The 27,619-nt window shown below is 43.2% G+C and overlaps 2 protein-coding genes across 3 annotated transcripts in view; both read left to right on the top strand.

Annotated features, from left to right (window-relative positions):
* Nucleotides 1-7,484, top strand: part of GUCA1C (guanylate cyclase activator 1C) — a 47,888-nt gene extending 40,404 nt beyond the window's left edge. Inside the window, exons 3-4 of the mRNA XM_053310026.1 lie at nucleotides 35-122; nucleotides 7,279-7,484. Coding sequence (XP_053166001.1) covers nucleotides 35-122; nucleotides 7,279-7,409 — 219 coding nt within the window. The 3' untranslated portion in view covers nucleotides 7,410-7,484. The remainder of the gene's footprint in view (nucleotides 1-34; nucleotides 123-7,278) is intronic.
* Nucleotides 7,485-18,717: 11,233 nt separating this feature from the next.
* HJURP (Holliday junction recognition protein) overlaps nucleotides 18,718-27,619 on the top strand; it is a 29,369-nt gene continuing 20,467 nt past the window's right edge. Inside the window, exons 1-4 of one of the 2 annotated variants that reach the window (XM_053312402.1) lie at nucleotides 18,718-19,230; nucleotides 24,698-24,764; nucleotides 26,299-26,354; nucleotides 27,040-27,067. In XM_053312402.1, coding sequence (XP_053168377.1) covers nucleotides 19,120-19,230; nucleotides 24,698-24,764; nucleotides 26,299-26,354; nucleotides 27,040-27,067 — 262 coding nt within the window. In that variant the 5' untranslated portion in view covers nucleotides 18,718-19,119. The remainder of the gene's footprint in view (nucleotides 19,231-24,697; nucleotides 24,765-26,298; nucleotides 26,355-27,039; nucleotides 27,068-27,619) is intronic. The other variant, XM_053312401.1, reaches the window with a different exon arrangement.

The following is a 27,619-nucleotide window of genomic DNA, read 5'->3' as shown; positions in this document are numbered from 1 at the left end:
ACTCTTTGAAATGTTTGCATTTGTCTTTCTTCAGGCTATTCAGGCCATCAATGGCAACCAAGAAATGTCTCCTGAAGCGTTCACCAACATGGTATTCCAGAAGATAGATATCAACGGTGATGGTAAGATTAGCTAGATCTACAAAAAGTGCTGTATTTCCTCTTGAAATAAACATAGAGAGGTTTTTATTTGAATTCTGCAGAAGGATTGGTGATACGTCCACAAAGTCTGCTTAGGATCTTGGCAAGAAAGTATTTCTTCCAGACAGTCCAATGAGAATATTCTCTGAGAAAGATAATTTATTGAAACATCTTGGAATAAATCTTCCATTCAGCAGCTGCCTTAAAAACAACTACGTATGTAATTGCCTCAAAGAAGTTACGTTTAGTTTGTGCTGCCATTATGGATGTTTCCTAAATCAGAAGTTTGGACAGCACTCAAATATACTGCCTTGGTAAAACTCTTCAAACTGTACAGTCAATCTTGATACCTGGTGGCCTCTTCCCTTTGGGTGTGGACTGTCAGGAAGAGGAAGGGGACAGTGTAGCTTATAAACTTGTATCTCACCCTTCCTCCAATGGTAGGAGTCAGAGGTGCACTTAGGTAATGTTGGAGCCTGGACCTAAAGGCCTTTGGAGCCCACCCCCCTGTTGGAGGCCCCCCTTGTGCAAGTTAAGCATCACACCCCTACACACACAGTATTTTTAAGATGTGGGCTTTTCAGGGCACAAACAGCAACTGAACTCACAAGAATGTAAGAATATAAAATAGGCCTATTTATGCAAATATGCATTAGCAGAAACATTTCAACACGCAACTTAATGGGATATCCTCATCCCACTTATTTCTTCCCCCACTCCCCACTCTGACTCTAAAGCACCCGGCAACAGGTCACAATCACATTTGGCAGCCTGGCACAGTGCAGGCCAGTGGCAACCAAACCACCCAGGACAGACTAAAGAGGATTTGGGGGCCCCCAGGGGGTATGGAGGCCCTGGACGTCGGCCCCATAGTCCAGGGGTAAGAGCTTCACTGGCTGGAGTACACTTGGCCTATCCTATTTTTATTCTCATAACAACCCTGTGAGGTAGTTTAGACTGAAAGGTAAAGAGACAGTTCAAACAATACTATGGCAGGGACATTAAACATGTAGAGGAAGAACATGGGCACACATGATGTCTCCCTACCCCACCTGGTGTGCTGGTACGGCAGCTTTTAATTGCACAGAGGAAAGTTTGTCTGAACTGCCTCTTGGTGCTTGTTTCTAATACTACTTCCATGTAACCTCACATGATTAAGTGGTAGTGGGATGACATTTTGGGTGGAGGGGAGATGTGCATGACCAAAGTCTGCACCCATGCATTTCAAAAGGCTGTCAGAGTATTGTCTGGACCCCCAATGTTTCATCCAAAGGCCACATAGTGAACTTCATAGCTAGGGCTCAAACCAGATGACACACAAAGTCATGGGTAAATTTTCCATTGCTGTAAATGAGTGAGGAAATGGCAAGAGAGGGGTGGCTTAATCGTTCCCATCCAGCTACTTTTCTGTTCAATCTCCCCCACTTCCCCCGCCCATCACAACTGATTTTCTATTGGGAAAAGAGGTGTGTTTAAAAGGCACAGGATATAGATGGTGGCCGACATCCATTACATCACAGCATAACATTTCACACATGCAGCCGTGGAAGGGCAATTTTAATCTATTCCTTACTTCCATCCACAACTGCCCAGACCTCCCGAAAATATTCCCTGAAGGTCCCATAACCCTCTAGGCCATATTTAGGTGTTTTAGTTCTTTAGTTTTATGGTTCTTTAGTTAGGTTTTTTTAGTTTTTATAGTTCTCAGTTTTTAGCTTTTAAAATAACTTTTAATTTGGAATGTTTTTCAAAAATATATAATATTAAATGTGGTTTTAGCCTGGTTTTAACTTGTTTAACTTAAAATTGGTTAATTTTATTAGTCTTATTTTACCTTTACATTGTATCTTTTTATTAATGTTGTGAGCCGCCCTGAGCAGTAGTGTGCTGGAGGGGTAGGGGATAGATGGCTAGATGGATAGATAGATAGATAGATAGATAGATAGATAGATAGATAGATAGATAGATAGATAGATAGATTTTGGGGAGGCACAGAGGGCTTCAGAGAGAAAGAGGGTGATAATTGTCCCTCCCTTGTTGCACATGTGAAACATGTGACATTAGTCTGGATATTAGTCAGTTGTCTTTTTGAAACAATTAATACAGCCTGTTTAATGAACAGATTCCAATCTCCAGTATTTAAATTCTCTGGAATTTAAAATCAATCATCTACCAATTATATTGTATTTTTCAGAGAGCAAGGTTAGTGAAAATGAACACTATGTTAGCTTATCTTTAAACTGGAAATATTATGGCCATTTCTTTGTTAATCAGTTGCCAAGTACCCACATGACTTATTCCACTTTAAATCCTCATTCCTAATTAACCCTTCCTCATATAATGTAACAAATGATTAATCCAGACTCACAAAATCCTAGCAGTTTTGCCTCTTGCTCAGCATTGTACTTTAGGAGAGAGCTTTTCCAAATGTGTTTTCAGAGCTAGATCATCTTCATCATTATTAAAATTAATCTTCATCTGCCAATTTTTGGCAAAAAAAAAAATGTTCTCAAACTAGATCACATAGTCAAAGGAATAAGAAAATAGTGACCTGTCTCAAAGGAGCTCATAAACTATTTGTAATAACAATAGTATTGTTAAAGTAATACCCTTGCTAATTGCACAAAGAAGCATCTTTCAAAGTGGTGGTTCTCATATATTCAGCAGGGGAGAGCAACTGGCCCTATTCAGCCCCAGCATAGCATCCCTCCAGGGTCTGATACTGGTTTCTGCCTTGTGTGTCTTTTTAGACTATGAGTAATTTGGGGACAGGGAACTGTCTTCTCTCTTTTTACTTAAAGAACCTTTTGTTGAGAACTTTTTTTGAGAACATTTTTGCTGAAAAGTGGTATGAAAATAATAGTAACAGTAAGATTGATCCTATATAAAAGATGTGGGCCTCACTAAGTGACTGATTCACAGGGATATTAACATTGATAGAATACTTCCACAGTAGATAGAAATGCTGTATATACAACAAATTCTCACTGAACAGTCAAAAAGTGTGATATAAAGTATATTTCATTCCTGCCAATAGTCAAGCTGAGAGTATGCCAGTAATAGATGGGGCCCTGAGCATGTGCAAAGAATATTTTCCACATGGCCATAGTCTTCCTTTATACATCTGAGATACCATGGCTTACTTTAGAGTTGGAGAATGTGGCTTCCAGACGGGAGTGAACCGCCCATATAATTTCTTATGTATTTCTGCTGTTGTCCCCACACCCCAGTCCCAAGGAGCATTCAGACACAATTAGCTTGGGTAAAGGGAGCCAGATTTTATTGATATAGTACAATTAGCGAACTGTGAGCAGCAACTCCACCCCTTAAACAGTGTGGGCCTAACCAGGCCAGATTTGGACATTGCGGTCCTCACCAAGGCTCCCTACATGGCGACACACTCTGGCTCAGGATATAAGCGGGGCTGAGCCCACTTCATCACCATCCTTGCCAACCCGTCCGGGTCAGGGCAACTCCCAGGGTTTCCAGCACCCCAAGCCGCGCAGCCTTTGAAGCGTGGGAACCCCTGAAGCATTTTCTCTAGCAAATCAAGTTCTCTTAGCCGCCAAGCCTCATGGGATCGATTGCCAACTCTAACTGCCCAAGGGTGCTCACCATTCTCATTTCATGTGTATCTCCACCCAGCCTGCACTGTTCCTGCCGCACCCTGCTATGGAATGCACAGAACGGAGTAGGCGAAAAAGACCCCTCAGCCTAAGCCAATCTGCCGATGGGGCCAAAAACTTCCTACTCGGCACCCAAAAGGACGACCAGCCAAGGCCTGTTCTGTGCTGGCCAGAGCCTGAAAGAGGAAGGAGGCCAGGTGCCGCTGCACGAAGAACGCGCAGCCCCACCCCCCTCGTAGCCACAACTAATTGGGGCTCTCCTTGAGCCTGTGCTGGGGGTGGGAAAAAGAGCTCATCCCCAGCACAAGGCTATGGCCGTGCACGTTCTATGCACACGGTATGGAAAAATCTGTGGCACTTCACTGTTACCTAATCTATGTTAAGCCTGTGATTGCTCCACCATAGCCAAGACCTTCATCTACGTAAAGACTAATTACCATTATTGGATTCTCTCTTACTTTAGGGTTGCAACAGTCAGTACAGATGACACCATGCAACTAGCTCTATAAATGCTATGATTTCTAATGGTAGCACTTTTTAAATGTTCGTGTTCAGACAGATACACCTGAGGCACTTCTACCAGAGCTATTATTGTTTGCCCACAGTCCCCCAAAGTCTGTGATCTGCTATATAAAGTTGGTCAGGATAAACAGTGCCCCCTTTCTAGAAGCCAGAACGTTGGCTCAGATGGCAGAGAAAAAGATTAATTGGAAAGCAATTGAAGCAAAATATGAATGTGTGATTTATTTCCATTTCTCTCTTTTAAAGCTATCTCAGGTTTCTTCTACACCAGAAACACACTGCCTAATCCTAAGTATATTACATGAAAGTGAATCTCATTTAAGTTAGCACACCCCATTTCCCTATAATATGCTTATAATGAAACATTAAACCGGAGTGAAATTAGAGTGCTTCCAGATGGAGGACCTTTCCAACTTACTTTCCATGGGGTTTCCACATTGATTCACAGTGGAACAGTAACAGAGCTTCCACATCCAACAGTTCTTTTCTGAACTTATGCTGCTTTTTCCATTTGCGCGCGCACACACACACACACACACACGGCAGAATGTTGCCAGTTGGTTGTCCTTCTCACTATCCCCACCTCCCCAAAGTGCTTATCATGGGTGTGGGTATAAAAATGGATGTTGATCTGAATCTGGCTTTTAACAAATAATAACACTTCTGTTGTGGCACGATACCAGTGAAACATTCTTCCCACCCCTTTTAAGTGCTGCTTTGTTGCTGCTTGTTAATAACATTGTTGCTGCTCATTAATTAATCACTTCCAGAACATTTCTTCCCATGCCTGATCCTTGCTCTGTAATGCGTTGGCTGCAATCCTATGCTCTTGGGAATAACCTCCACTAAACACAAGAGTATTGACTTCCAAGTAGATGCACAGATTGTGCTGTTGAGACCACCTTTCCCTTCCTTTTATTTAGAGTTTAATATCACAATTTTATAAGAGCACTCGTATCAAAATAAAATAAAATGTGTCATTGGTGAGGCTGTGGAGGAGAGGAGAGTGAGCTCTGGTTAGGGCTCCTGCTCTGGGCTCCTTGGAGAAAGAGTGGGATATAAATATAAAAAATGAATTACATATATAAATATATACAAAATGGCCTTGTCTTAGCAAGTATCTCAATCATTCTGGAAAGCATCTAATCATTCTTTAAGTCTTAATCCTCAGGGACAATCAAGCTGAAAGACTTCAGCCACGCATATGTAGTGCTTGCAGCACTACATATGCTTCAGCAGTGCAGCAGCAGACAGGAAGCCACTCTGAGTGTTTTTGGAACAACTTAAGTGGGCTCTCTGAGCAGTGGTGGATTAACAGAGAGGCAGAGTAGGCATTTGCCTACGGCAGCACAATTTGAGGAGTAAATTTTAAGGTAAAAAGGTGGCAAAAGCCTTTTTGCCTATGGCCATCTGAGGATGGCTTGTGTGGGTTAGTGAGTCCCCTTTCAGGCCAGATCTATGAATGGCCTGAGCCTCACAGAATCTGTGTAATCTGAAAGGAGCTGTCATTTCAGTGCTCTAAAAGCTGCTTATATGGAAGCCTGGCTTGGAGCAGGGCTGGACAGAATGTAAACTGAAATCTACTGGCAGATCTCTCAGTATTTTGAAGAAGATGAGCAAGGGGCTCTGATTTCCAGTCATTTAATAATAGCAAGAGAGGAGAGCTGGTCTTGTGGTAGCAAGTGTGACTTGTCCACTTAGCTAAGCAAGGTCTGCTCTGGTTGCATTTGAATGGGAGACCACATGTGAGCACTGTAAAATATTCCCCTCAGGGAATGGGAAGAGCATCAGAAGGTTCCAAGTTCCCTCCCTGGCTTCTTCAAGATAGCGCTGAGAGAGATTCCTGCCTGCAGCCTTGGAGAAGCCACCGCCAGTCAGTGTAGATGATACTCTGCTAGATAGACCAATGGTTTGACTCAGTATATGGCAGTTTCCTATGTTCCTAAATAAAATAGTTTAAAAAATTATCTCCCATGGCTGATCCTTGTGCTAGTTCCTTATTTCTTAGCCTTACTGTTACTTACTTTACTTACTGTAAAATCTAACTATTAATTGGTTTCCTTTGACCAAGACTTTGTACAGCCCTGCTGGCTGATATTAAGTGTTCATATCAGAATCCCTTATCTATAGCAACTCAGATGTAGATTTGTACTTATATAGGACAGATGATAGAGTTTTAGAAGGGAACCTGGAGGTCTTCTGCTCAGTTTATGGCTCATAAGATGCAAGTAATTGGCTCTGCCTTGCACCTGGATCCACTCTGACCACTACTGTGCACTTGGCTCTGGTTGATGGATCTCAGGTTTATATTTTAAAAATCATGGTAATGCTTGGAAATCTGAAGTTTGATCACCCCTGCACAGCACGAAAAGAAATTGATGGTAAGCTCATTTGTGCATATCAACTGTTTGAACTCCTCTGGTTTGCTGGAGATATATATATGCATATGTATGTGTGTATATATATATATATCCAGCAAACCATATATATATATATATATATATATATATATATATATATATATCCAGCAAACCAGAGGAGTTCAAACAGATGATATGCACAAATGAGCTTACCATCAATTTCTTTTCGATAAATATATATATATTTATTTACGACCCATGGTCAGCTTACAAATCAACTAGAAATAGTAGAATAAAAGGAATCCTACAAAAGGTTAACAGTTGCTAGAAAATAATAAAACATCAATCACATACAGTACCAATCAAAAACTTAATTAGCAATTGCTAACAATAAAATATAAACATAAACTAACTTCATTTTATAAGTGTAGGCATGCCTTCACACTCCCATATTGCCTTTCCCATGTCTTCTAGATGTGCTCTAAATGTTCCAGCTATATGATGAGAGTTACTACACTGTCTCACATTGAGGATTTTGGAGGCTGAAAAATATGATATCCCAGGACAGTGTCTCCTGTTTATAGTTACTTCTACTTCTACCACTTCCTAACGCTTATCTTTTCATTCTAGGTGAACTGACTTTAGAAGAGTTCATTAGTGGAGTGGAAAGTGATGAGACTCTCCTGGAAATGATTTCAAAGAGCTTTGACCTTTCCAATGTACTGAAAGTTATACAGAGTGGAAGAAGACACAGTGTCTGAGACTTTTGGCTGGTAAATTGGCCTTGTGATAAGAAGAACAATACAAGGGACCTGTTAAATATCATGTTACATTTCTCATTTACTATTTAAACATAAGAAGCTCCAGGAAGGATTGTCACTTCTGAATTGTCTCTCAAGTCCTCCCCCAGTGGATGTGGCAGTCAGTGTGAGAACGGAAAACTTTTCGACATGCATCGGAAAAGCTCCTTAATGCAGTACAAATCAACACAGATCTATGAACAGCTTTTGGCAGGGTCGGGGGTGGGGAGACTTGAAAACTGAAAAGTGGACATCTTCATAAGATACTGAGCTGATAAATTGCTCCTTTTGAATGCTAGTTGTTTAACCTGCAGTTGACAATGAGGTGATAAACCACTAGATAGGATTGGCTTCCTTCTAGATCAATTAAGGATGAAGCATGGTTTGCATTAACTTAACATTTGCACTAATCAGTGCTTAAAATAGGAATGGATTATCTGGGAAACACCTCAATCGGCTTATGGCTCCAAAGATAAATATCCACTTGGAAAAGCTGTTTACCACTTTGGTATTTTTATTACATCTGTAAGTTAAAGTGACTTAAGGCTTTGATGTTTCAACTGTTTTGCTTTGGGGTTGCTTTTTTCAAAACCAACAATTTTATACTATGGTTAAAAAGTGATTAACCTTTTTAGTGCAGCATTATATTTGTGATGGGATAATACCATTTGGGAGAAATAATTAAAACTTCAGAGGAGGAATTTCAAAGCATTGGCTTTAGCCATCTGAGATTAATTCAATGACTTTAAAGGGTAATTTTGCTTCTTTGATTTAAAAGAAACCTAGTTCACACAATCTACACCCCCCACAGGTTATAAAAGAATAATAGGAATGAACTCCAATCAACCATGATTAGAATAAATTCTAATCAGTTGATCATACTTTTGTAAGGAGGCATACATATGGGCTTGCCTAAACAGCAACATCCCATATGCCTATTTGAGCATAACCTTTTGCACTTGGACACCTTGCCTGTTGGTCTCACCAACCTTAAAATAAGGTTGGTGAGAATGCACTTTGCCACTGAACTATGCTCTCAGTTTGGAAGAATACCTGCTGAATACTTTGTTCCTTCATCTTCCTTCTGCTGAGCTCCTTCTATTGCAACACCATCTTTGCTCATTAGTTTCTGCTGACTAACTGCTTTCAGATACTACTAGGTAAAATTGCAGTTCTAGCCTGAGCAACAATTTAATTTTGTGCTCATTCTGGCCCAGTTCAATCATAATGCCGAACTGCTGGTCCAATGGATCTGCAGTTCTGTGGCCCTCCCGCGCCTGCTTTTGTATGACAGTGAGAACTTCCTCTCTGCCGACAGCGATATTGCAGAGAGTTGGAGAGCTGGATTTCTTTCTTCTTAGTGTCTTCTGAAAAATAAAGGATCAGCATTTTTACCCACCTTCACGTTTGCTGATAATATGAGGGAAAATAAGCACAGACATAAACTTTGGGAGTAAAATGCAATCTTGATAAGGGTGATATGACATAATAAAAATTTTAATTCTGCTATTGCAAGAAAAATAGAGTATCAGGGAAGCAAAGAGGTCTCAGGTTGAATACTGGTAATACAGGACCCAAGATTTCATCTATTCTGAAAGTCTTGCAGAAACCCAGAGGCCAGTTTCTCAGTATCCCTAGTTGAAAGAGCACTTCCAATTCTTATTCCAAATCTGTGAACTGTATTGAAAGAAAGTAGCTAAAGAATGATAAAGTTTGTGCAAACCTGATCATTTTTCTTTCATCTATCTTTCCCTATAGATAATAGGACATAATAAATGAAAAACAAAAGATCAGCGATCTAGCAATTAAAATTTGGGGTTCCCCCCACACAAATTCACTTGAACATTCACTTTATGTGTTTAGTTGCAGATGAAGTATGCCACATGGTCTGTAATAATTTTACCAGTAGTCTGATGTTCTAGTGTTTGCAACAAGTGTAACTTGACATTATAAGCAGTCTTGACATTATAGCTTTGGCATTTAGATCTCATACATCATTTTTTCAAAATGAAAGAATGGGTGAGGATTTTTACATGTAGCTACTTATTCAACATAGTCACATTAATACATCACTTTCTATCTCAATAATTTTTCAGCTGAAAAAGAGACCCATTGTAGAAAGGAAGGAGGCACAGAAAAAGATAAAAAATAGAAGTTGTAGAGCTATAATGCCTACTCCATATAAATGAGTAGAGACCATACAGCAATAGGGCCTGCTGGGTTACACAAGAACAGTCCTGGTGGATCAGGCCCAAGGCCTATCTGGTCCAGCATCCTGTTTCACACAGTGGCCCATCAGATGCCTCTGGGGAGCCCACAAGCAAAAGGTGAGAGCATGCCCTCTCTCCTATTGTTACTCCCCTGCAACTGGTATTAAGAGGCATCTTGTCTCTGAGGCTGGAGGTGGCCTATAGCCACCAGACTAGTAGCCATTGATAGACCTGTCCTCCATGAATTTGTCTAAATTCCTTTAAACCCATCCAAGCTGGTGGCCATCATCACATCCCATGGCAGAGAATTACATAGATTAATTATGTGCTGTGTGAAAAAGTACTTGCTTTTGTCAGTCCTAAATTTCACGACCTTCCGTTTCATGGGATAGCCCCTGGTTCTAGAGTTGTGAAAGAGGGAGAAAAAATTCTCACTATCCACTCTCTCCAATCCAGTCACAATTTTAAAAACTTTGATTATGTCTCCCCTTAGTTGCCCTCTTTTCCAAGGTAAAGAGCCACAGATGCTGTAGCCTAGCCTCATAAGGAAGGTGCTCCAGGCCCCTGATCATCTTGCTTACCCTCTTCTGCACCTTTTCCATTTCTACAATATCCTTCTTAAGATAGGGTGACCAGAAATGTACACAGTATTCCAAATGTGGCCACACCATCAATTTGTATGAGGGCATTATAATACTAGCATTCTTATTTTCAATCCCCTTCCTAATGATCTCCAGCATGGAATCTGCCTTTTTCACCGCTACCACACACTGAGTCGACACTTTCAAGACCCCAAGATCTCTCTCCTGGTCAGTCACTGACAGCTCAGATCCCATCAGTGTATATGTGAAGTTAGTGTCTTTTGCCCCAATATGCATCAGTTTACACTTGCTTACATTGAAAACACATTTGCCATTTTGCTGCCCACTCACCCAGTTTGGAGAGATCTTTTTGGAGCTGCTCACAATCTGTTGTGGATTTACTACCCTAAATAGTTTAGTGTTATCTGCAAATTTGGACACTTCGCTGCTCACTCCAACTTCTAGATCATTTTTGAACAAGTTAAAGAGCACTCATCACAGTACAAATCCCTGGTGGATCCTACTTCGTTCTTACTTCCCTCCATTGTGAAAACTGTCCATTTATTCCTACCCTCTGTTTCCTGTCCTTCAACCAGTTAGCAGTCCACACATGAACCTGTCTCTTATCCTATGACTGTTAAGTTTACTCAAGAGTCTTTGGTGGGGAATGACTGCTAAGTTTTGATTTGAAAGATGCTGTGCAAAGCATATCTAAGTAATCTGAATAAAAAGAAATAATTTATTTTTGACCTTTTAAGAATCACATAAAGGAATAGGCACCGAAAACAATCAAAAGTGGGGCAGAGAGGGGGAAAGCAATGGCCCCATGATCAAGGGGGGGGGGTGTTACAAGGGCAACTGTAGGTGACAGGTGGAATGGGCAGTTCATGAGATTTTCTGTATTCATTTCTATAGCATGGTAAGTTGAAACAGGGACATCTTCCCCTGTTTGAACAGTATATGTTTCAGTGTGGTAACACCACATCTATAGAGATTCTCATCAACTGTATTCAGCCAGCCTCTCATCCCTGGCCAGCTCCGTATATGCCTCCTCACAGGCTATGCATCGCCCACCCCCAATTATGGGGCCAACACCCCTCTTTATTCCCTGTAATTGCCCACCCTTTACAGCTGCTGCCAATGTCACTCCCCCTTCTCCCTCCTCCTGTTCAGACCCCCTCCCCTTCGGCTCTTTCAGGGCTCTGCCCCTCCTCCACTGGAGCTGAGTCCTGGCCCCGCTGGCAGTCTTTCCTCTGCTTCTCCCCAGCTGCCACCCATCCCTGTCTCCTCGGGCCCCCTCACCACTCCATCCTTGAGGGTAACGACAGCCGGCCTCATCAGACAATGGCTGACTAAAAGTGTCAATCAAAATGTTGAGACTTTGCTGAACAGTCCTTTCAAACACATGAAGCTGCCTTATACTGGATCAGATCACTGGCCCATCTAGATCAATATTCTCTAAGCCCTACACTGACTGACTGACAATGGCTCTCCAGGGTTTCAGACGGAGTGTCCTCTCCAGCCCTACCTGGAGATTCCAGAGATTGCACCTAGGTCCTTTTGCATGCAGGTGCTGTACCATTGAGTTATGACTCCTTTTAAAAGCTGCACATCCAAGTGCAAAGGTCCAGAAGATTAATTCTTATAAAGGTTGGGGAACCCTGCTGACTCTGAGAAGCCTTCACTCAGTGGTGACTGTATCTGTATCTTCATAGTGTCATCAAAATTCAAACTTATTTTAGTTTTAATGTTTTCATATTTTTGGATGTCTTTATGTTATGTTTGAATTAACTGAAAAGCAACTAGTACAGACTGGAACGGTGGTATTGCCACCTGTTGAACGCTCATTGAACCTTGTGTTTAATAGTCCAGTAATTTCATTGTTGTTATAAGCTTAACTGAGAAAAAATAAATAAATGTATTATTCTCTATATGACATTTCAATAATTGAGGCTATCAGTTAAAGACCTGCATATTATCTGCACAGTCATATGTAACTGTAAATTACAAATAATAGAGGGGGGGGAAGGGGAAGGAATAATAATCTCAAAACTGGACAAAAAGAATACATTGACTTAATGCAAGGTGGGTCCTTTGTATCAGCACCTAGGACCTCTCCAATGAATGGGTACTCATTTTCTCTTCTACTGATATCTACTGACAACCTGAACAAATAATTATTCCTCATTTGTTCAGCTTCTGCTTCTTAAGAAAGCCATAGGAAGAACCCAAATTCATGTTTTCAGATAAGAAGTGATCACATCAATTAGAGAAGAACACATTTGGGATCAATCTCTTTCAACTGATTTTCATGTATATGAGGTTCTACAAAGCTTGTGGAAGATTCAGCATCCTTCAAGCCACCACCAAAAGAAGAACAAAGCTAGAAGGCTTAACAGAAAATGGTGCTTTTATGTATGCCCATCTTGCTCAACATTTTCTTTTTCAAAGTTTTCAAAGAAATGTTATCGTTTTATGTGGTATTTTGAGCTCATGTAACAACTATGATTAATCCTAAATATTAGTATTTTATTTTTATTTATTGAATGCCTAAGCAACTAGATCTCATGCTTCGATACAGTACCAGGACAGTCCTACATGTTGTCTTACTAATTTAACCTGAACCACAAGGAATGTGGCAGGGGAAACACCTTCATGTTTTGCAGTTGTAGATTCTGCTCTAGTCAATCTGGGAATAGGAATATTATAAAGTTGGGTATTGATTGGTTCATCAGTATCTTTTTTTAACTCTCCAACTCTGGTTCGGATATGAATTTTAAAAACTGTTTTTGTGACCACTTCAGCCACTCTGACTTTTACGTTGCATCAAAAACTATAAGGAGAGCAAACATGTTTCTCTCTCCTTGTAGCTTTTGGTGCAAGATCTTTTTGCAAGAAGTTTGTCCTATCCTAGTTAAGTTTGTGTAACTTCATTTTATCATTATCCACAGACTTGGGCTTTTTCACCTTACTTTGCAAACATCCCTTTTTTCCTATCCCACCTCCCACTTTTAACACACAACACCAAGCCTGTTGAAGAATTTTGATGAACATAGGAAGTTGCTTTATACTGAGTCAGACCACTGATCCATCAAGCTTAATATTGTCTACACTGACTGGTAGCAGCTCTCCAAGGTTTCAGGTAAGAGTCTTTCCCAGCCCTACCTGGAGATGCCAGAGATTGAACTTGGGACCTTCTGCATGCAAAGCAGCTGCTCTATCACAGAGCTATGACTCTGTGCTTTGAAGAGCAAACTTGAAAGCTTGCTTACTGCTTTGGGTAGGTTCTGGTATAATGCTAAATAGTGATTAAAATTAAACCTTGGCTTAGTGTTACTAGCATGGGCTTCAGTCTCATATTCTCCACCCTCCCTTTTGGGCACAGCAGCAGGACGTAAATAACTTCTGTTCATGATTTGGGGGAAAATGTGATTTGTCATTGCATCTGGTCAAAGGCAAGTATTGGTTTATTTTAACCACATTTTGTTAACAAACCATAATATCAAACCAGAATTTTGACCTTTTGTTTAATAAAATATTTGTACTGCAACTTTCTGTCCATGTATGCACAGGGATATTATTATAACAAGAAATGTTATAATTACAATACACAAGACAATCAAAAGAACTCAACGCCAATAAAACACAACCAAGAAGATTAATACAGGCAGCAGAATCAATAAAAAGTTCAGCAACAATAATTTACTAGTAAAAAATCAACAGTCAGCAAAGCTTAAATTCTCTAAAGAAGATAACTACCTTTCCCAGGTATTAAAAGGCCAATATCAATGGGGCAAGATGGATCTCCTAAGAAAGTGCGTTCCACAATTTTGATGCCACTGTCAAAAAGACCTGTCTGGAATAGTTAGCCATCATGAATCAGTCAATGGGGGCACATGGAGCAGCGCCTCCAAGGAAAATCATAACATACTAGTGGGCCTGGGCACAGAGCATCTGTGCCTCTAGTTGGGCTCTGCCCGAGCCCACCGCCGCCGCCCGCGGCTCCGGCCGGGCCCGCTGCTGCCTCGCCCGGCTTCCCCCGCTGCCTCCTCCAGCTGGGCCTGCCGCCTCCTCCAGCTTCCCCCGGGCCCACTTCCCCTGGGCTCCGGCTTCTCCCGGGCCCGCCACCTCCTCCCGACCGGGCCTGCCGCCTCCTCCCGGCTTCCCCCGCCGCCTCCTCCCGGCCGGGCCTGCCTCCTCCTCCCGGCTTCCCCCGCCACCTCCTCCCGGCCGGGATCGCCACCGCCTCGCCCGGCTTCCCCCGCTGCCTCCTCGCCTTGCCCGGCCAGGCCCGGCGCCTCGGCCTGTCCCCGTCGCTGCCAGGCTGGGCCCACCAGCGGCCATGGCCGCCGCTGCTGTTCTCCTGGGTGTGCCGCCAGGACCAATCAGGCGCCCCCGCAGCCCAGCCAATCAGCTGGGCTGCCGGGACGCATTTTTCCTGGGCACACCCAGGAGAATTATATATATAGATTGGAGTTCATATGGGAGAGGATAGCCCCAGATCCAAACCATTTTAGGCTTTAAAGCAGCACTTTGAATTGGGCCTGAAAACAAACTGGAAGCCAGTGAAGATGCTGCAAGGCCAGAATATGCTCCTTGTGGCTAATGTCTTAGCGGCTGTATTGCAAACCAGCTTTACCTTGTGAACACTCTTAAAAGCCAGCCCTGGGTCAGCTTTCATCAGCTTTTCAGCTCAGTCTCTCCCTGACTCCATTCTACTCTCTGCCTGCCTGCAGTTTCTTTACCACATACACATCCTTGGCTGGAATGGATGGGGAGTGCGGGCAGGGGGCGGGAACAGTCATCTTTGATGGTTTCCTCTATTTAGATAGGTCTCTGCATAACTCCAGCTTTTAACCATTCAAGGACATCTTTGGCCATTGTTGATACACGTACACAAGGCATCTTTGGCCATCATCCGTAATCTGCCTAATAGATAGAGGGCCAGCCTTCCACATAACAATACAAACCTTCAACCAGTTTGCTTGCCATTTTGCAGATAAAGTCGCTCACATCTGTGCTGATTTGGACTCCAGGATCTTGGCCGTTCCAGGAGATGTGCCCTGGCAACCATCTGGTCCAATTGTGATGGATTCTTTTCAGTTAGTGCAGCCTGAGGAAGTGGACACGATCCTAGGCAGTTTGCACGCAACAACATGCGCTCTGGACCCTTGGCCTTCATAGCTAGCAAAATCTGCCAGGGAATGGACAGGTAGGTGGCTGGAGCCAATTATTAATGCTTGATTAAGGGAGGGTAAGATGCCATCAAGCCTCAAGCAGGCAGTGGTAAGACCATTATTTAAAAGCCCTCCCTTGATTCCAACAACCTGATAACTATCAGCTTGTTTCAAAATTTCCCTTTTTAAGCAAGGTGATAGAGCATGTGGTGTCCATGCAGCTGGAAAGGATCTTGGATGATATGGACTATCACTAGACCCATTTCAATCTGGCTTTTGCACTGGGTTTGGGACTGAAACTGCCTTGGTTGACCTGGTGGATGACCTATGCTGGGAACTAGATAGTGGAAGTGTGTCCCTGTTGGTTCTGCTGGACCTCTCAGTGGAATTCAATACCATTGACCACCTCTCAGGTATAAGGATCAGGGGTGGTGCATTGGAATGGTTCCAATCCTTCCTTGGGGGGAGGTTCCAGAAGGTGGTGCTGGGGGACCTCTGCTCGACTGCTTGGCTTCTGGCCTATGTGGTCCCACAAGGCTCAGTATTGTCCCCCATGCTGTTTGACATCCTCCGTGTAGATGTTTAACATTTTTACATATATTTCTCTTAGGCATACCCGTCGCTAATCCCATGTGTGGCAGCGTTCACAAGAGTTTGCAAGCAGCTGCCGGATAGCTATGAGGACAGGCGGGAGGGAAGAAAATGGCAGTGGCAGCCAGCCAGGAAACAAAATGGTGGTGAACGGCAGCCAGCGGGCAGGGAAAGAGGGTGGGCAGAAAGTGGCAGCAGCAGCGGTCAGGTGGGGGAAGCAGCAGCCGGCAGGCAGGTGAAGCACCAGGGGGGAAACAGCGGCAGAGGCTGGCTGCCATAAAAAGCAGTGGAGGTGAAAGAAAACGGTGACAGCAGTGGGTGGGGGTGGGGGGCAGCAGCAGCAGCAAACTAGAGGAGCAGGTGCTCTGCGCCCAGTTCAGCTAGTATACATGAAACCACTGGGAGAAGTCATCAAAAGGTTTGGACTGAAGGGTCATGAATAGAGCCAGCGTGGTGTAGTGATTAGAGTACTGGACTAGGACCAGGGAGATCCGGGTTCAAACCCCCATTCAGCCATGATACTTGCTGGGTGACTCTGGGCCAGTCACTTCTCTCAGCCTAACCTACTTCACAGGGCTGTTGTGAAGAGAAACCTACATATGTAGTACAGGGATCCTCAACATTGGACCCCCAGATGTTCTTGGACTTCAACTCCCAGCATCCTCAGCAGCAGTGGCCTTTGGCTGGGATTCTGGGAGTTGAAGTCCAAGAACATCTGGGGGCCCAACGTTGAGGATCCCTGATGTAGTACACTACTCTGGGCTCCATGGAGGAAGAGCAGGATATAAAATGTAAAAAAAAATTTAAAAAATCAATATGCAGATGACACTCAGCTCTCCCTTTCTGACATCAGATCCTAGGGAAGCAGCGGATGTACTGAACTTGAGGCAGTGGGCTGGGCTGGGCTAGGCGGAACTGGGCTGGAGGCAGTGATAGGCTGGATGTGGGCTAGCAAAATGAGATTTAATCCAGACAAGATGGAGGTGCTAGGCCTAGGGTCAGTAGAAAATCCATATGGGATAAGCTGATTCAATCAGCTTCAGATGTGGTTGTACTCCCCTTAAAAAAGCAAGTGTGCAGTTTGGGTGTGTTGCTGGACCTGGCTCTGCTTTTGGATGCTCAGGTTGTGGCGGCGGCCAGGGGTGCCTTTGCACAGTTTTGGCTAGTGCACCAGCTGCATTCCTTTCTTGAGAAGACAGATCTGGCCATGGTTACCCATGCCTTAGTCATGTCGTGGCTGGATTACTGTAACACGCTCTATGTGAGGCTGCCCTTGAAGAACATTCTGTTGGTGTGGAATGCAACGTCAGGGTTCTCTCTGGAACTGCTTGCTCGGAGGATATTACAGCTATTTTGAAAGAGCTGCACTGACTGCCAATTTGTTTCTGGATCCAATTCAAGATCCTGGTTATTACCTTTAAAGCCCTAAACGGTTTGGGCTCTGGATACCTGAAAGACTGCCTGCTCCCAAGGGTTTCTGCTCACCCAACAAGGTTGTCAGAGGGGCCTTTGCTCCTTGTGCCGACATTGAGATAGGCTAAGTTGTTATGCACGTGAGACAGGGCCTTCTCCGTTGTTTCCCCCAAGTTCTGAACTATTCTCCAAGTGAGTGTCGATCCCTTGACAACTGTAGCTGTTTTAAAAACAAAATTTAAATACCTTTTTATTTTTTCAGGCCCTTAGGGTCTGCCAGGTCTCTAAGCAATCCTGTTTTTATTTGTCTTTGTTATGGTGGTTGGTTTTTTGAGGTGTTTTATGGGTTTTACTGATTTCAAGGTTTTAAATGTGATTTTTATGGAGTTTTATTGTATTTTAACTTTTGCAAACCACCTTGGAATTCGTTATGAAAGGCAGTATAAGAACTGGAAAATAAATAAATATAAATAAATTTTAAAAATACATGTTGGAGCCTCTTAAGTAATAGGCAATTTTGGCACTTTTAAGCTTGCAAAATTAAGGTGCTATCTGTTTGTTTCCTGAACCATTCCTTTCTTTTTTCCCCTATTAATTATTATTATTATTTTAAAGAAGGGGGTGGTAAGACAACCCTATTCTCCTTTCAGCAAAGTTCCTTCAAACTGTGTTTGAAAGGTTGCTTTGTCAGCTTGCCCTTCACCTGCATAAGCATTTCCAGCACAGCAAAATTGCCCTCCAGATTTTTATGAATACAAACACACTAAACATGAGAACAAACATACTAAACGTGCCAGGGGTATACAAAAATGACTAGTACATCAGTCAGCAACCTAAAGATGCAATCCTCTGTACACTTGCTTGGAAGTAAGCCTGGCTACTTATGTGCATGTTAAAGAAGTTCAGCAAACTCGGCAACACCAGGCTAGTACTTGTTCATTATTTTCTGATTTTAAAAGATAATCCCTTCTTCTTTTCATGCTAAGTAACGTCAAACATTGACAAATAAACCGTTCTCTACGACTCTAGAAATTCTGCAACTTTTGGACACCCGCTTGGAACAGTGACCAATGAGAAAAAGAGATCGATCCGGTACCGAATAAGAATTCTCATTTAGTTTACGTTGCTAGGCAGAATTGTATGGGTTCTCTTATTTTCTTCCATTACGCGCTCAGTGCGAGTCTAAAGCATTTCGTATCACCAAATGGATACGAAACTTCTGGGTTTCTTTAGATGCAATGGATTTCTCTGTTGTTTTCTATGGCAAGCTTGCACTTCTGCTCCACGGGAGAAATAAAATAGGCCTTAAAGGCATCCGGAACTTGGAAACCTTTATGAGTCTTCCAATTATCTATGTGCCTGTTTGGGCCATAGAATTTAAGGGCTAGAAAGTACGGAAACCAACCAGTCAAATAGAAAAGCATCGTCAGCCTTCGCTGTCCCTGATTGGGCAGTTTGCATAAAGCGATGTAAGCAGCCACCTATCGGAGTATGGAAGCTCTCCGCCTCCTGGGCTGGAACGGCGCTGAATTTGAAGTGGGTGGCCGAAAATCCAGTTCTGCTCCCACCCCACCCCACCAGGACCCGCGAAGCTCAATGTCTCTCCAAGGGGGGTTCGGCGCAGAACGACCCAACAGGATAAGCGAGATGGAGGGGATGACGCTGTGAGGGTCGAGGAGGGGAACGGGCATTACCCAAGATGGACCCCCGGGAAGCCGGTGGGGGCCGCGAGAGCAGCAGTTCCATGGACCGGCACCTGAGGAGCAGCCGCCGCCGGTTCACCTCTGTCATGAGCAGCATTATCGAGAAGGTGAGCCCCCAGACTGAGGGTCTGATGCGGGAGGCTTCGGAGGCGCCCTTGGGTCGCGTGGAAGGGGCCAGAAGCCTCTGCGAGGAGCCGGGGGGAACGGGGCGCCTCCGTCCCCTCTCGCTGGAAAACACGCACAGCCACGTTGGCTGAAGTCAAGCGTCCCTTGAAACGTTATTTTGTGAAATGCGGCTCAAATGTAGCTTGGCCGCCTGTTCCCATCTAGGAGAGTTCCGGCCCCTTTAATGGAGGCTTGACGGACGGATTCCTCCGCCTTGGGTGTGCAGTTGGGCGCTGGGCCTGCTGAGTGCTGCCTGTCATACAGCTGTTAAGGGAGTAACTCTAGGGGTGGTGGGGAATGTTTGGATTTTCCAGGCAGTTATGCTATAGGGCTACAGAAAGTGTGTGTGTGTGTGTGTGGACACTTTAAGTGCTGTCAAGTCGGTTTGGACTCTTCACGAACACATAGATTTATTTTTAAATTTTAATTATTTTGACATTTATATCCCACTCTTCCTCCGAGGAGCTCAGAGCAGTGTACATGATTATTTTTATCCTCACAACAACCCTGTGAGGTAGGTTAGGCTGAGAGATCCATGACTCGCCCAGTGAGTTTCATGGTTAAATGGGGATTTGAACTTGGGTCTTCCTGGTCCAAGTTCAACACTCTAACCATTACACTATGCTGGCTTACACTAGATTCTCTCCAGGATGATATACCTTCAGATTGGCCTTTAAGGGCTCTCAGTGGTGCATTCATTGCTGTCATAATCATAAGAACAGCCCTGCTGGATCAGGCACAAGGCCCATCCAGTCTAGCATCTTGTTTCACACAGTGGCCCACCAGATGCCTCTGGGGAACCCACAGGCAAGAGGTATGTGCATGCTCTCTCTCCTGCTGTTGCTCCCCTGCCACTGGTATTGAGAGGCATCGTGCCTCTGAGGCTGGAGATGGCCCACAGCCATCAGATTAGTAGCCATTGATAGACCATGAATCTGTCTAGACCTCTTTAAAGCCATCCAAGCTGGTGGCCATTACCGCATCCCATGTCAATAATGTGCTGTGTGAAAAAGTACTTCCGCTTGTCTGTCCTAAATTTCCCAGCCTTCAGTTTCATGGGGTGACCCCTTGTTCTAGTGTTGTGTGAGAAGGAAAAAAAAATCTCTTTGTCTACCCCCTCCACTCCATGCATAATTTTATACACTTCGATCATGTCTCCTCTTAGTCGCCTCTTTTCCAAGGTAAAGTGCCCTTATGTAGCCTAGCCTCATAAGGAAGGTGTTCCAGGCCCCTAATCATTTTGGTTGCCCTCTTCTGCACCTTTTCCAGTTCTACAATATCTTTCATAAGATACGGTGATCAAAGCTGTATGCAGTACTCCAGATGTGGCCTCACCGTAGATTTGTATAAGGGATTATAATATTAGCCTTTTTATTTTCAATCCCCTTCCTAATGACTCCTAGCATGGAATTAGCTAGCTTCACAGCTGCTGTGCACTGAGACTACACGTTCAATGAGCTGTCCTCCACGACCCCAAGATCTCTCTCCTGGTCAGTCACTGACAGCTCAGATCCCATCAGCGTATATGTGAAGTTGGTGGTTTCTGCCCCAATGTGCATCACTTTACTGCTTACACTGAACTGCATTTGCCATTTTGTCACCCAGTCCCCCAGTTTGGAGAGATCTTTTTGGAGCTGCTCACATGTGGATTTCACTACCCTAAATAGTTTAGTGTCTAGATCATTTATGAACAAGTTAAAGAGTATTAGTCCCAGTAACGATCCCTGGGGGACCCCACTTCCTACCTACCTCCATTGTGAAAACTGCCCATTTATTCCTACTCTCTGTTTCCTGTCCTTCAACCAGTTACCCATCCGCACATGAACCTGTCCCCTTATTCCATGACTGTTAAGTTTACTCAAGAGCCTTTGCTGGGGAACTTTATCAAAAGCTTTTTGGAAGTCCAAGTATAATGTCAACCAGATCACCTTTATCCACTTGCCTGTTGACACTCTCAAAGAACTCCAAAAGGTTAGTTTGGCAAGACTTTCCCTTGCAGAAGCCATGCTGGTTCTCCTTCAACAAGGCCTGTTCTTCTATATATTTAACAATTTTGTCCTTAAGTATGCTTTCCATCAATTTACCTGGCACCGAAGTTAAGCTGACCAGCCTGTAATTTCCCAGATCCTCCTTGGATCCCTTCCTGAAAATTGGAGTCACATTGGCTACTTTCCAGTCCTCTGGTACAGAGCCTGATCGTAGAGACAAGTTATATATTTTTGCTTCGCATTTGAGTTCCTTCAGAACTCTTGAGTGGATGTCATCTGGCCCTGGCAATTTTAGCTTTTGCAAGTTTAGCTTTCCATCCACCTTGCTGCTTGTCGTCCTCTTCTTCTCTTTCCTTCAACTTTTCCCAGCATGACATTTACATTCCTAAGCCTATTTATACATTTACATACATATATATGTAATTTACAGAAATGGTGTGTGTACTCATGTGCACATACGTACACACACATGCGCCCTATTGGTATACAAGAGTGGTGGGTGGAACATAGGAAACTGCCCTATACTGCGTCAGACCAGGCAATATTGACTGGCAGCAGTTTTTCAGCCCTACCAGGAGATACCAGAAATTGAACCTGGAACCTTCTGCATGAAAAGCAGATGCTCTACTGCTCAGCTACGGGACCATCCCCATGGTGGAAGGACAGCCCTAAATAAAATACAAGGTTAATCATATCTTTACACCTAGTCATCACTTTTTCAAATGATCCCATGAGAATGTAAATACAGTATTACATATGGGTAGGTTATCTGTGAAACTGTCAATAGCAAGTTCCCAAGACAGACCCAGGAATGATCAGAGGGTCAGTTCACACATTTGTTCTACTGAGGTGACTTTTCATCTTATTATTGGGTCAATCTGTATCGACAATCTAACGCACTCCTAGTCTCTAGCGCAGTTTCTATAAGGTTCTGAAGTGTTTGACTTGTATCTCATTCTTTCCTATGGCTTGGAGTGGCTTATATCATTTTCTATGAACTACCGGTTATGTATATTTGGTGCAGAAAAAATTAGTCCCCATATTTCCACATCATGTTTCCATCAACTTTTCTGTAGTGACTGAAGGGAAGAAATGTGTCTGGAAGTCCCAGTTGCCTGACACACACAGGGGAAAGGCATCTGTGAGAGTCTACCTATACACATCTCACCCGCAAATCTTACACAAGAAGGCATAGCTGACATGTTCCAGAAATGTGATGGGGATCGTGTGTGTTGTTGTTCCTGTGGGATGACTGAGTTTTGACAAGCCTCTGAGTTTCAAAGAGGATTTCTCAGCCTGGCTTTGCACCCTTAGAAGCTGCTCTTGGTCTAGGAAGCTTTAATTCTTCCTGCTTGCTGATGGGTCTGGATGTAGGCAGCACTGGACATGGCTGCTGGGAGCCCCAGTTTGAGACACACAGCCCCAGTATCTTACAGTGGCTGTCCAAGGAGCTTCCTGTTGCTCATCATGATTAGATAGAGACTGCTGTTTACTCTATATGGGAATTATGCACAAATGTCTGCAGGAAGCCAGTGCAAACAGCTGAACATTAATGTATGATAGTGCTCATGGCAGTCCAGCTTCATAAGGAAATTGTTGCAAGCTATGAAAGACATAGTTCCTATAAATGCAGCCCCTTCCCCAGCAAAGATTGGTCCTCTGAAATATCTCTGCATCACATTTTAAACTCTGATCTCTAAATCTGTGATTTTCTAAAGGAATTGGCATTTTGGATTCTAACTTGGACCAGATGTGTCCTGAAATTCCATTCTCCATAGTCAGTGTTTGCCTGCAGAGATAAAGACTGTACTTGAGATGAGATTGTTCCTATGATCAGAACAATGGGGCACCCCAGTGTCCACATCACAGGGAGAATCTCTCCACATGTACAGCGTTTGTCTCTGAGGGCAAACACTATAACTGGGGGGGGGGGGGCAGGGTTTCAGAGCATGTCAGCTTGGGTACTGGTTTTCTGGGTGAACCCTTGGGGGTACAGGGATTCTCAAAGTTGGGTCCCCAGATGTTATTGGACTTCAGCTCCCATAATCCCCAGCACCAGTGGCCTTTGGTTGGGGATTATGGGAGTTGAAGTCTAATAACATCTGGGGACCCAATGAGAAGAGCTGGTCTTGTGATAGCAAGCATGACTTATCCTCTTAGCTAAGCAGGGTCCACCCTGGTTACATATGAATGGGAGACTAGAAGTGTGAGCACTGTAAGATATTCCCTCAGGGGATGGAGGCCTTCTGGGAAGAGCAGAAGGTTTCAAGTCCCCTCCCTGGCAGCATCTCCAAGATAGGGCTGAGAGATTCCTGCCTGCAACCTTGGAGAAGCTGCTACCAGTCTGTGAAGACAATACTGAGCTAGATAGACAAATGGTCTGACTCAGTATATGGTAGCTTCTTATGTTGAGAATCCCTGCACTAGTACATTATTCCTAGACAAGCTTAACCCACGCAGAGCATTTGTGTGCTAGTACTTGATTGCTCCCCTCACCCCCACCACAGCCCCCCTTACCTCAGAGATCTCTCCACCCTCACCTGAGCTGCACTCCTGCTCCTCCTCCTCCATCCCGTTGCTTCCATCCCCCTGACCCCTCTTGGTTGCGGCTGCAACGTTACTGGCACCTATTGGCCAAGCTGCAGTTCCCTATCCCCAGAGATCTCCTCACCTGAGCCCTGCTCCTCTCCGCAGGAGTAGCAGTGGTTGGCCAGGCCCTTCCTTGCTGCCACCACCGCCATGGCTGCTCATCCCCTCAGGCCGCTGACAGGCTCGGGCCTGTCCCTCGCCCTTCCTTCTTTCTCTCTTCCCCCTCCCTTCTCTCTCTCTCTCCCTTCCTGGGTTAACACATCTTGTTCATCTTGTTTCCTCATCTAATTCACACAGTGGCAGCCTCCTTCTCGTGAAAGGGCTCTTTCCTCCCTCACGACCCCTTTCTTTGCAGACCCCTGCCCACTATCCTATATAGATAGATAGATTCCTCTCCTCAACAATCAAGAACATCTTTCGAGCAGTAACAGTTGCATTCCAACTGACCTTAACCATCACAGCCTCCTCCTCCCTATCTGCATATGGAATCCCCACTGCACAATCACCAGGGTGCTTCTGCTCTCACAGACTCCTCCCTATCTGCATATGGAATCTCTACTACCCAATCAGGTGCTTCTGCTCGTGAATTCTCGCGAGAGCTGCCACTCACGGGATTAGCCACACATATGCCTTAGAGAATTATAGATTATAGATATAGATTCTATAAGGCCGAACAGGGCTCATGGTTTGATATCTATCTGAAATACCGTTTGACTGGAATTATTGTCTTGGGTATAGTACTATTTTACAGCTTGCACCTGGAAAGCTTTTCTTTTCTTTAAATTTCAAGCAATGGACTTACTTATAAATTGGTCTCTCTCTTTTAACCTAGTACAACTTTCCCTTTGATGGTGATACGATTGTCTCTATCAAATCGCTGACTTACGATACACCGGATGGTAAGATTCCTCTTACTAACTTGTTTTTTACTTGAAATTCATTCAGTACAGAGGCTTTGAAAGGTGAAGGCATTGTATCTATAAATAGAATTTTCTCACTCTGATATCATATCCATTATGGACTGAATGCTAATCTTACAGTTTATTGAGTTAGTCCCATTGTAACACAACAATTTGTGTAATCTTACTTTTCCTTCTTTTCTAACATGCTGCATCTGTGAAGTGGCCAGGGTTCAGCAGTCAGTTATGCTGGAAATACTGTAGAGTTACTTGAACTATTCTCGGAATTTGCATTACGGAATTTGACATGAGAATATGTGTAGAGGAACCTGTTCTTTTGGGCAGAAGTTGAGGCAAACAATGGAAAGGAAGTAAAATACACAATAATTTGGGAAGAAATGATACAAGGCAGTCTTCCTGGAGATAATATCCTGATTCTTATATGTATACTATTATCTTGAAAATGGTATAGATGCTAATGCTATGCTGTTTCTTACGGAACTTCTGGTGAAATATTTACATACAAGGCAGCTTGATTTAAACGTATGGGATAACTGGTGACGCGCGGAATTCTATAGTGCAATGGAAATTTAAATAAAATAGATTGCCTTCAAATTATTTGGTCTGTTTTTTTGCTTGTACCCCTCACCTAAGAGATCTTCCATTCCTCATAGTGATAGATCAGATCCTCTCAAAACTATAAGGAATAGAACTTATATGCTTTTTACATTGAATGCAATAAATCTTGATTTTTGAGCTGCTTTTGTGGCTCTCTAATAAAACCCAGTTCCCAACATTCCATCATCTCTAGTTAATCTTATTAATCTTATTTATCTTACTTATTTATTTATTATTTCTCCATGTAAACCGCTTTGGAAACTTTTGTTGAAAAGCAGTATATAAATAGTTGTAGTTGTTAAGAAAGAACCTGAGTGAGGCTGTCCAGAATGGGCTAGCTTGGTTCTCAGTGGCCCATTATTTGGGGGGGGAAAGTAAGCAGGTTGCATTTGGAGAAAGCCTAGTTGATGCCTAGGTTCTTTAACCCCTGTCCCAATGATGTCTCCTTACTTTTTTCCATACACATGAATAGTTACCATTCATTTCAGGACAACATTGCACTGGGTCAAAACCTGTCAATCATTCCTGAAACTGGATGGCTTGGTCACCATCAACAAGACTCCATGGGTTGCAGACGTACTACCCCTCCTGAAGGAAAGTTTAGGAGGGGTAGTTCCTTGCTCTTTTCCCAAAAATCTGGAAGTGGTATAAGGAGAATGGGATGGAGGAAATTAGACAATATCAGAGTGGTACCTCTTTCCTCATTCCTATTCCAAGGGGAATATTCCTACTTCCTTCTCAGGTTTTCATTTACAACTGTGGTTCTTACTTTGTGTATACAGATGTTTGTTACAAAGATGTATCTTAGGCTGCAGTCTTGCACATTGCCTGTCTGACTCCATTAAAATCAACTGCAATGAAAATTCTATTTCTTAAGCATGTAGCCTTCTTGTAATGTTGGTTCTATCGCACCTAGGGCCAAAATCTTGGGGAGAAGAGTCAATTACTGAAATAACAAAGAACTCTGATCAGGTATTCAAAAATGTATAACTTGTAAGAGTGTGTTTTTATGTTCTGCATATGTCAGCCAAGGCTATTTTATAACTTATAGTGACAATTTAAAAAACAATTTTTGAACGTTGAATACTTGTATAACTTCTGTGGGAAAGGGAAGTTGAGACACACACACGGCACAAGCATTGGTGCAGCATTAGTTTGGAACTCTTGAGAAGCAGTGGTGCTTCTCCTGTTGCACTAGTGTTCTATTAGTCAGGATGTCAGCCAGTGTTTGAACTGGAGAGTTACAAATACTAATGAACGTGAACCCCAAAATATAGCAGTTTGGGAACTGAACCTAACGTGTAATGACTTAACCCTGCTTTTGAATAAATGTATATCAAAATGTTCTGCAAACTTGATAAGTGTTTGTAAGCCCTCCTCCTTCCCTTCCCTGAATATACAGGCAATAAGCTAAAGCTAATACACTGTTCAGTGTCCTATAGAGATGTGCAAACCAGTTCTACTTCGAGCTGGTCTGAATTTCTGGTTTTGTGCATATCCCAGTGTCCTGTAGGTTTCCTGATTAATATGCAGAAAGAATGCAATTGGTTCTTTGGGGAGTGGGGAGACAAATGAACTCAAGGCCTCTTTTGATCTGCTTTATAGAAGAAATAGTTAACTAAATAACTGTGATTTTCATTTTCCTTTAAAATTACAGGATACTGTGCAATGTCAGAAAAATGCAGGTAAGTCTTGGATCCTTTAGCAGTTTATATTTAAGTAATGGAAAGGTCTTACTTGAACTGCCCTTTTAATAGCTACAGAAAAGGCCAATTCTAAAGAATGAGATACTGTTCCCTTCTAAAGACATTCTGTTTTATTTTTTAAAAAGATGTGTAGAAGCTGAAAACTGTAATGGGAAAATCACTTGCTTTAAAATATAGTTCAGATAAGTAGGACTTAAGAGTAATATCCTTTGGTCCTAAAGCAGATGAATCTCTTATCTCCTGACATACTACTTTCAAGTACTACAATAACTGCCTACAATTTTTTATCAGCATACTCTTAAGTGGGTTCATTTTAATTACATATTACTCTGTAAAACACACTCTAATTACTGCTACAGTAGAAAATATAGTACAGGAGGAAACTAAAGTAAGCTCATTGGATAAGGCATTTCTAAAGCAGAGAGAAGCTCCCCTATGAAGCCCATGATCCTATTCCAGCCTCCCCAAATCTAACTCCCCATCTCTCCCAAATATCTGTTTCAGTTCCCCTTGACTCCAAAATGGAATCCC

Source organism: Hemicordylus capensis, chromosome 3 (genome assembly GCF_027244095.1).
Source record: "Hemicordylus capensis ecotype Gifberg chromosome 3, rHemCap1.1.pri, whole genome shotgun sequence".
NCBI classification, from domain to species: Eukaryota; Metazoa; Chordata; class Lepidosauria; order Squamata; family Cordylidae; genus Hemicordylus; species Hemicordylus capensis.
Note: the sequence above shows the minus strand (reverse complement) of the source record. Positions and strands in the feature narration are given on the sequence as shown.